Source organism: Terrapene carolina, unplaced genomic scaffold, assembly GCF_002925995.2.
Source record: "Terrapene carolina triunguis isolate 2854851 unplaced genomic scaffold, T_m_triunguis-2.0 Scaffold88, whole genome shotgun sequence".
NCBI classification, from domain to species: domain Eukaryota; kingdom Metazoa; phylum Chordata; order Testudines; family Emydidae; genus Terrapene; species Terrapene triunguis.
The window spans coordinates 2,890,510-2,901,035 of NW_020664439.1; the positions used below are offsets into that span (position 1 = coordinate 2,890,510).

At 40.7% G+C, this 10,526-nt stretch overlaps 1 protein-coding gene across 2 annotated transcripts in view; it reads right to left on the reverse strand.

Annotated features, from left to right (window-relative positions):
* Positions 1 to 10,526, reverse strand: part of LIMS2 (LIM zinc finger domain containing 2) — a 39,895-nt gene that overhangs the window by 23,477 nt on the left and 5,892 nt on the right. The window contains exons 1-4 of one of the 2 annotated variants that reach the window (XM_024216797.2): positions 9,090 to 9,102; positions 3,523 to 3,682; positions 620 to 686; positions 175 to 295 (exon numbers count right to left, since the gene is read on the reverse strand). In XM_024216797.2, coding sequence (XP_024072565.1) covers positions 175 to 295; positions 620 to 686; positions 3,523 to 3,678 — 344 coding nt within the window. In that variant the 5' untranslated portion in view covers positions 3,679 to 3,682; positions 9,090 to 9,102. Of the gene's footprint in view, positions 1 to 174; positions 296 to 619; positions 687 to 3,522; positions 3,683 to 9,089; positions 9,103 to 10,526 lie in introns of those variants that run through there. The other variant, XM_024216796.2, reaches the window with a different exon arrangement.

Here is a 10,526-nt window from a genome sequence, read left to right on the forward strand (position 1 = left end):
CCCTTTCTCTACCCCATCTCTCACTTTCCAACCACTCAGTCCTACTCCGGGCTTATTCTGTGCCTTTCCTTTCTTTATCTGCCACTCTGTTTTTGTTTTATTGCGCTAACAGACCTCCTGTTCCCACATCCACAATGTACCGGGCTAAGCCCCTGTGGCTCTGCTCTCTCTTACCTGCCAGCATTTTTTACGAAGCCTAGGTCGGCAAGTGCCACATCACAGAGCTCACAACGGAAGCATTCTGGGTGCCAATTATTGTTCATTGCCTTGATCACACGTCCAATAATGAACTCACCTTGGAAAGAAAAACACAACCCTTAGATGCAAACAGAACCAATTTGAGCAAAAAATCTCTCCCCCACATCCACCACCATTCCTTTTCAATGCCACAAGGCCCAGTATATTCTGATTTGCTGAAAATACCACTTCCTCCCACAAGAGTACCAGAAGAACATCTTCATTCTTAACCACTGCCAGAGTAATTCTTTGTTACTGTCCAGAGAGCCTGATGCTTAGGATGACCCTTGGGTTAAAATTTTCATCCCCAGTGATCCTCTGCCCCATGACTTCTACTCAGGGAAGAGAAGAGACTACATAGTTTTGCACATGGAGATCTTACCACATTGCCCACAACAGGGTGCAAACAGCATCTGGAAATCATGCTCACAATACTTTCGACCCTCAAACTGTTAAAGAAACAAAGGAGAGAAAATCCTCAGTGAATCACAAACTGTCTACTGTAAAAATTCAGACTATTATTAGAGTTTGCAGGTGACAAACTTGTAAAGGTTAAGCAAGTGTTTTCATTTCCAACCCATTCTTCAGTTGCTTGTCATTGCCTTGAAAAAAATCCTTCGAAGGTGACACTTCCCATACTTTGTCTCAGCCCCATGGAGAATTTTCTTGGACAATGGAGCCAAATCAATGCAGGTATGTTTAATATGGGCAAAGGTGCAGGGGAAAGCAAAACCAAAACATACACAAAACTCCACTGTTCCTATAATTAGCTTTTCTTGTCTTTTTCTTCTGGGTTCATTTACCTCAAAAGAGCTCAAACTTGACATGATTGTTGTCCACATGGAAAATGAAAAAGAGCTTAGCATTTTAAAAATTAGATAGTTTTCAAGTTACATGTTTGTACATGTGCTATAGAAAAATTTACAGCCGATTTTCAGACAAGTTCACTAATTTTGGTTACCCAACTTGAGAAACCTTGTGCCAAATTTTAAAAACACCCAAGAACCCACTCATGCCTTATTCCCATATGCAATGTTGAGCACATTATTTTGCTTTCCTCCCCTTCTCCCATCCCTCACTTTTCTTAAAAAAAGAAAAAAGGGAAACCAGGAAATTAAATACAGAAAATTAAGTTAGTGCAATATTAGGGCTCAGAAACTGAACATGCAAAATCAGGAAATTAAGAAGTGAAGATTCTGACAGAAACGTTAAGCCCCAGCTTTTTAAAGGAGACCATTTTCTTCTCTGATGCACTAGATACCCACAGAAATTGTGCCCACATTATTTGCAACCATAATTAATTGTGGATGCAAATTCTACCATAAAGGTATTTAAGTACCTGTCCTAATTTGGGCTTGCAAGTTAGTTACTTATCCATCTCTATGCTAGTATTTATGCCTAAAACTTTATATGAACAAAACACAGGGACAATTTTAATAAGTGTGAAACTGAGATCCATCTGAAAACTGGGCCGTAAAAGGATGCTTTCAGGTCAAATCTGGCCAAAAATTTAGACTTTATAAAACGTGCCTTTTAATAAACAGGATGTGCATGCAATGTGGTCGAGTTAACATTGATATAGGAATCTTGCGTTATGAATTTCCCAACGTCTGCATGGTTCAGTCCTCTATCTTAATGTGCTGATGTATGTTTTTTAATTTAGTTTTATATTCTAAATATATATTTTTCTGTTCCACTGCATCCTAATTTTGCTTAATTTATGTATAGCCGGGATGAGGGGGAAATGACTTTAACACAACTCTGGATTTGTCAGTCAAGTCAATGATAATAAAGTTTAGGATCAAAAGAAATGGAAATCAACAAGATTAGGGAACTGAAATTCTGCATCCCCACAAAGTCTCCCCAATACTGGTCAACTGGCCAGACAGATTTCCCAAGGAGGAAGACAGCAGTACATTTAAACATAAGGCTATTTTAGAGTGTGATCATTTCAAGGTTAAGAGAGACAGAAGCGTATGGGGAGGGAAAAGGCAGAGGGACTGCTGACAGCACAGGACCCATTTGAGCTAATATGGAGCCCCCGTGAAGCAATCTGATCGGGCCCCTCACTGAAAAGATAAGATTCTGTGGACAATCTCCTGCATCGTCTGCCCCACCAACTTCGAGGAAAGAGCCAGGGGAAGAAGGTGGGAGAGGAACGAGTAACAAGTCCAGATACAGAGTGTGCGTTTGTGCAGAACTGAAGGAATAATTGACAGTGATTTCCTGACATGAGGATGTGGGAACCTGAAATGTATCTTAGCGGTCACATGATAATGGTAAAAATCACAGTGTCGCTTTTCTCTCACCCTGAACAAGCAGCTATATTAAAATAAGGAAAATGGTAATATCCTACAGCTACAATGCTTCTTCCTATCCCAGACCCTCCTGCCTGGCTTCCTGCTATGGTTTTAAAGAAACAGTTCCTGTATGCTCACATCAGCCAAGGTCACGAAATAGAAGGAGAAGATTGAAGGGGAAGGTTGAAAGAGAGAAGATTGAAAAAATTGGGTTTGTTTAGTGTGGAGAAGAGAAGACTGAAGGGGGGGACATGATAATAGTTTTCAAGTACATAAAAGGTTATTGCAAGGAGGAGGGAGAAAAATTGTTCTTCTTAAACTCTGAGGATAGGACAAGAAGCAATGGGCTTAAATTGCAGCAAGGGCAGCTTAGACTGAACATTAGGAAAAACTTCTTAACTGTCAGAGTGGTTAAGCACTGGAATAAATTGCCTAGGGAGCTTATGGAATCTCCATCATTGGAGATTTTTAAGAGCAGGTTGGACAAACACCTGTCAGGGATGGTCTAGATAATACTTAGTCCTGCCTTAAGTGCAGGGGACTGGACTAGATGACCCCTCGAGGTCCCTTCCAGTTCTATGGTCTCATATCTGCAGGGAATTACAGTTATCTCCATTGATCTCCCAGTCAGCATAGAGCATCTCACACTCCCATGTCACATGGCACTGGACCATGAGCATTTCACCTTGACCTGATGAGGTAGCCCCTCACTCCGGTGACTTAAGAGGCCCCTGCTGCTTCAGATTTAGCAGCAATGTCTGACCCAGCCCTCTGAGAGGGCTAGTTACACTGGGAAGGAAAAGGCAGACAGAAACACTGATAGTGGGCAAAGAATGACACTTGAAGATTTATCCTGTCCTGTTGAGTGCTCTCAGTTTTCACAGAGTTCACTGACAGCCACAGATACTCAGCATCTCCCAGGATTGGGTTTTTAAAGGGGGAAGTCAAGAAACTTTCTATAGCTTCACATAGGCAGTAACCTCACCTCATAGAAGAGTCCATCTGGGAACTGTCGGAAACACTGAGCACAGACAAAGCAGTTCTCATGATAGAGCTCCCCATTGCTGTTCACGATCCTCTCCGAGGGATCAAAGCGAGCCTGGCAGCGCTCACACACTGCATTTGCGAGGGCATCAGACATATTACTGAGGAGGAAATAAAGGTCAGAGTCAGAACATGGGCAATGTCACACCTATCAAATGAATATGCATACATCACACAAGTAACATTACAGTCACCAACATCTTTTCATCCCTTTTTGCATGAATAAGTACGATGAAAATAACGCAGCATGCAAGGGAATGGAATCAACAAGTTATTCAGAATCAACATCTGATATCTGTTTACATCTGACACAGGTGGAGGTGACAGCCACGTAGTAATTTGCAGAGCTATATGATGGATTCATTTATCTTTCACCTTTGACCACCTTGCCTGCCCTCTGTACACAAATCCCTGTCCTACCAACTTACTCCAGACACTCTCCATTAAAACACAAAATAAATGAAAACCCCTGAAGAGAAACGTTTTCTCCTTTTCTCCTCAAATGTATAATTGCCCCACCCCCTTTCAGCAAACATCACACTTGCCTGAGGCCTACGATGGGAAAACGTGAGTCCAGGTGTTCTATGTATTAAAATGTCACAGCGTTAAAGTCCTATCTCTCATGTCCCTGCAGAGCTAGGAATGGCAACTTCAAAAAATGGGGAAGATTCCCAGTTTCCTAATGGGATCAGCTTTATTTTAAAAACTGGAGTATCGAGTATGTGAATTTAAAATGGTGTGACGGGTTCGATCACAGAGACCCCCTTGGGACTGTCACCTGGCATGCTGAAACTACCTCTGAGCCCCTTTTCCCTGTCAGCTTGGGACTCCAGAACCCTGTCTTGTTGACACGCAATCCTGCTGCAACACAGACCCAGGGTCTGAACCATGTCCCCAAAGCTGCAGGCTTTAACTGAAAACCACTCAGCAGGTACTCCTGTCTCAAGCACCCAGCTCCCAATGGGATCCAAACCCCAAATAAACCGGTTTTACTCTGTATAAAGCTTATACAGGGTAAACTCATAAATTGTCCACCCTCTATAACACTGACAGGGAGATATGCACATCTGTTTGCTCCCCCAGGTATTAATCACTTACTCTGGGTTCAATAATAAACAAAAGTGATTTTATTAAGAATAAAAAGTAGGATTTAAGTGGTTTCAAGTAATAACAGACAGAACAATGTAAGTCACCAAGTAAAATAAAGCAAAAACACGCAAGTCTAAGCCTAATACATTAAGACAGTGTTTCCCAAACTTGGGATGCTGCTTGTGTAGGGAAAGCCCCTGGCGGGCCGGGCCGGTTTGTTTACCTGCCCCGTCCGCAGGTCCGGCCAATCACGGCTCCCACTGGCCGCGGTTCGCTGCTCCAGGCCAATGGGAGCTACTGGAAGCGGCGCGGGCCAAGGGACGTACTGGCTGCCGCTTCCAGCGGCTCCCATTGGCCTGGAGCAGCAAACCGCGGACAGTGGGAGCCGCGATTGGCCGGACCTGCAGACGCGGCAGGTAAACAAACCAGCCCGGCCTGCCAGGGGCTTTCCCTACACAAGCGGCGTCCCAAGTTTGGGAAACACTGCATTAAGAAACTGAATACAGGTAAATCTCACCCTCAGAGATGTTCTAATAAGCTTCTTTCACAAACTAGACTCCTTCTTAGTCTGGGCCCAATCCTTTCCAATGGCATAGTTCTTATAAGTTCCAGCTCAGGTGGTAACTAGGGTATTTCTCATGACTGCGGACCCTTTGTTCTGTTCCACCCCCTTTTAGCTTTGGCACAAGGCGGGAATCCTTTGTCTCTCTCTGGGTTCCCACCCTTCCTTCTAAATGGAAAAGCACCAGGTTTAAGATGGATTCCAGTACCAGGTGACATGATCACATGTCACTGTAAGACCTCATTCTCCATTCTTTCAGGGTTGGCCTGCACGTACCTAGGAAGGTTTGCGAGTAAACAGAGCCATTTACAACCAATTGTCTTTGTTAATGGGAGCCATCAAGATTCCAAGCCATTATTAATGGCCCACACTTTACATAATTACAATAGGACCTTAGAGAAATACTTCATATTTTTAGTTTCAGATACAAGAATGATACATACATACAAATAGGATGAACACACTCAGTAGATTATAAGCTTTGTAATGATACCTTTACAAGAGACCTTTTGCATAAAGCATATTCCAGTTACATTATATTTACACTCCTAAGCGTATTTCCATAAACATATGGAATGCAACATCATCCATGGTAACATTTTTAAGTATAGAAAAGCTATTTTTAAGATGTTTTTGTTGTTCCCTCTGAGCTCTGCATGGTTGGAGTGATGGTAGCGTTACAGGTTGATGCATATGAAAAACAAACCCAATTAATATTTTTAAGACACTCATACATTTATAAAATAGCCTTCCTGTAGCATATGTTGTATATACAGAATACTTGAAGGGGTGATATAAAATTTTAATCAACACTTGCATATGGTCTGCATACATTTCTTCTTCCTCTTCTTTCACTTTATTTGTAATGCTAGTTCATCTTTTATTTTATGCATAGCATGAAGTAAAAACCACAGTGGTGGCTGTTCTGTCTTTCCCTAAAGCAAGGGGTCAATATCTGTGCTGCATTTCTAGATTTCTTTTGTTAACATTATTCTGGGTCATCTTGTTTTCTGCAAATATTTATTTTAAACAAGAAATCAATACGTGTATTCTAGTAGTGGCAGCTTCTCTTTCCTCTGACCAGTCAGAGGTGCCATCAGAAAAACAGACATGGAAGACAGAAGCCTGATTCTCCAATGCCCTGCGTCTTGTATAGTCATCTACAGTCCTGCAAAGTGAATATAAAAATTCCCCACTTTCACTGGTGGAAACACTTTACATCCATTTTGCATAGGTATAAGCCAAAGGAGAACCAGACCCATTGATTAGATTAGAATCAATAGTACTAATTTAGAGACATTAAAATGGATTTTGTTTCCTCCCTGCAGTACAAATGGGCCTTTACACTTAGAATCTCACCAAAATTATGAATAGACAGGAAATCCTGTAACCTTGTGGCCCACAACTCATGGTTTACAGAAACTCCAGACATTTGCCTGAGCTCTGTCAGTGTTTGTAGCAAAACCCAGAGGCCATCCTTGGGATCTGAGCAATTCTGTTTCCAATCACAGCTTTGCTTCACCTAAATCACAGGCCAGGAAGGTTCATAATGGCAGGATTTTATACAATAATTCCACCATTTAACACTCACTCAAATCAACCTGGAAAAAAATAAAAAAACTTGGTCCCTGGTTTCAGAGGCTTGATCTAGACAACATGGGGGGGGAACCATCAAGGAGGAAGATAAACAATAAAAAAAGGCAGATAGTATTCTAAGTGTAAAGCTGTAATTACCACTCCTCTCATTCATCTTCTGTATTATGAGAAGAGACTAGAGGGGTGGGGGGAAATGACAGCTTCTATGACTAGAGAGATAAGGTGGGTGAGGTAATATCAAATCTCAAGAAGAGGTCTGCGTAGCTCAAAAGTTCTCTCATTTACCAACAGAAGTTGGCCCAATAAAAGATATTACTTTACCTCACCCACCTTGTCTCTCTAATATCCTTGGACCAAGACAGCTAACTCTCTAAGCTTTATGACTGTCAGAGATCCACGTATGATATGATACTCCCTATGTGCCCAACACTAAGCACAACGAAGCACGTTTCTGGTTGTCCTTGATTACAAACTAAGTTATTAAAAAAATCTGCTACTTACATTTCCGTTTTAAATTTATTTTAGTTGCTATCTCAGAAAGAGCCTGGCTCCCCACCACCTTCCACTGACATTACACTGGGTCCTATTGCCCCCAATACTGCAAGAATGGAACTGGCTGGCATTAGACAACTGTGTTTTGAGCCCTCAGCTTGCAATCTGCACAGTCGTATTCCTGCGATGAGTAAAATGCAGATGAGTTAGCCAGGTCTAGAGGGATAATTCCTACTAAGAACTAAGAACTATTTGTCACGAGAGGTTTTAGGGAAAAGTCACATGGGAGTGTCGGCAAAAAAAGAGATAATGGAAATTTAGGGTCTAATCTCTGAACCCCTCATTCATGAAAGCAGGACTGTAAAAGCCCTTATTCAGGCAAATAGGTTTGAGGACTGTAGAAGTACAAACAGCCTTCAGTAAAAAAGCCTCATAATCCTGTAGGAAATTAGAGCTCCCACTGAGAGTCAAATGATCTGTTCTTTTGTGTGGCCACATTACTGTCCCCAACCTCTTTATTTACCCTGAAATGCAAGCTTGAAATGCAGCTCAGGATTTAACTTGCCGCTGTCAAAGAAATTCATTCAGCTCACCCACTCACAAAAATGAGAAAATGTCAAAAGTTATGGGACTTATTTTTATACACACACACACACACACACCACCCATGACTCTTACTGCAAAAGAGCAACTGTAGACACCATCAAACCCCGAACCCTGTAAGACCATTCCAGATGTCCCAACATCCCTGTTACTGCATTAGATTGTGAGGAGCAGCAAAGAGGGTGATTAACAGCTAAACTAGGTAGTATAGTCTAAACACTTCTGGGATTTGGAAGAGAAAAAAAGTTAACTGATAAAAGTATTTAAGTTTAAAGAAACTGGCAACTGCAAACAGGATTTCCTTGAAAATTATAAGCACAAGGACCGTGCAGATGTCATCATACTGGCCCAAGAGGAGCAAAAATACAAATGATCTGTTCCTTAAAGATTAAGCACAATAGGACCTAGTAATCTAGAGGGGAAAAATAGTAAGTAAATGTCTGTATACAAAGTTACATACTACATACACAGCCAAAATATATACCACACAAATATACCATATGTCCAGCCCAGTGGCCTATTGGTAATCCTACGTGCTGCCATGCAGGGAGTCTATGCTCAGTTATTAGTCCCAAACTCTTACTCATAGGGTGGGAGTACCATTAAGCCAGTGTATTCTATGCACGTGCACACACCCCAGAGGGAAGAAAAGGGAAGAAGTACCTTGCATCTTTCCAATGCAACTCCTCCAGCCAGCTAGAACCAATACTAATGGAAGTCTCTCTTCCAGTCCTAGCTGGCTAGGACATTGGCTATGATTAGGCTTGACAGAATTTGATTTTATATATTATAATTTCAGCAGATAATGTCCATGTGTATTTTTATTTTTATTGATTTAAATGTTCACCATTGTGCAAAATTATGGGGTTTAAGTCTTTTTTTCAATTTTTATCAATCACAGTTGTGGGAAATTATGGGGAAGGGTCAACAATATTTATTTAAATTACAGTAGATGCTCAGATTCAAAAAGTTAAAGCTTTATAATTATTAAAACACAAATTATCAACATCACATGGAAAAATATACACAGTAAATATCCTTGAATCAAATTCTACTAAATTCTCATGCAGCATTTTTACTTTATCTATTGGTAAATTTCTATTATTATTGATGGGCTTTTCTGTTCATTTGTGTGTACGGTGAAATTGACATTTACTGATATTTACCAATAAAAATCAAATCCTTCCAAGCCTAGCTATGATGCAGGTCTCAGAACTGGGAGGGAGACAAAGTAGAGAAAATGTAAAGGGTGATGGTAAAAGTCCTTATAATTCCTGCAGAGAGAGAGAAAAAGGACAATCCCTGTGCCAATGAGAGGCAACAAACAAAAAAAAGTATGTAACCAGGAAAATAAAACTACTACAAAAAGTACAAAGAACTATACATAGTTTTACATAAGGCCAAACAAATATTCCCTATGGAGATCATCTGAAAAGTTATCGGTTTTAAAGAATGCTAAACTATGTTCCACATGTTACAGAAAAACTTTCAGCTGATTCCATGCGTTAAGGACCTCTGTTCCATTTTGGCAGTCATGCCAGGGAATAAATGAATGAGTAAAACGGAAGATGGAAATCTAGAGATCAGTTCCTAGAGCCATCCTGCATTCCAAGAATAATTTTCCTAATGCAGAGAAGAGCTCAGCTGCTCAAGCACATACAATCTAAGGCCTACTCCTCTTCTCTTCCCTGCCCCACTCCACCCCTCTGGGAGGCAATGAATTTGCAGCTGGTTGGTGAGCTCTCTTAGCCATTGAGGCCCCATCTAGACAACACTTACAATGGGGGTACCTATTGATACCACGATTGTTCCCTGCCTCAGTTACAACACAGCTGAAATCTGTAGGGAACATAAGTTCCTGAGTACATTATAAATCTCAGCTGTGTTGCACCCAAGTCAGAGGACAATTGTATCATAAATGGGTTCCCTGATTTGTATCTGTAAGATAGAGAGGACTTAACAACAATGGATCTTGCATAACCATGAGTTGAGTTCTATACTCTCTTTAGCTCTTCACTCCTGACACTTCTTTCAGTTTTACTTAAGACATTTATTCCTTTGATCTCAAAAAGAAAAAAAAAAGGATTTAGTCTCACTTTTAACTTTAAAACCATCTCAGCAACAACCGCAAGATGCTAAAATACAAGTCTTTTTCACAGAGTATACCCTCAAACCAGAAAAGCTACATTTATTCCAAGCAATTCACTAATTTACTGTGTTGTACTCAGATATCAAACACAGATGTCCCCACTCTTTAAATAATAAGCTTGTAACACAAAGACAGGAAAGACAATTAAAACAAAGTAAATGACAAAACATCCTGAACTTCCAGCAACTGTGACTGAAAATGGCACAACAATGAGCAGCACCTGAGCAATGAATTTTCCAGTCTTTCACCAGTTGCATCGTAACTTTTACTGACTCAGTTTTAAAATGCAGACATTACATGGGAGCATGTTATGTACCATTCTAATCAGGAATAGGTTTCTCAGATAAATACACAAATACTCAGACTTCTTAAAAGTATGTTCTGCTGGACACTAGCACTGGTGTAAACTCTAGTAAAACTAGGGTTACCATATTAAACAAATAAAAAAAGAGGA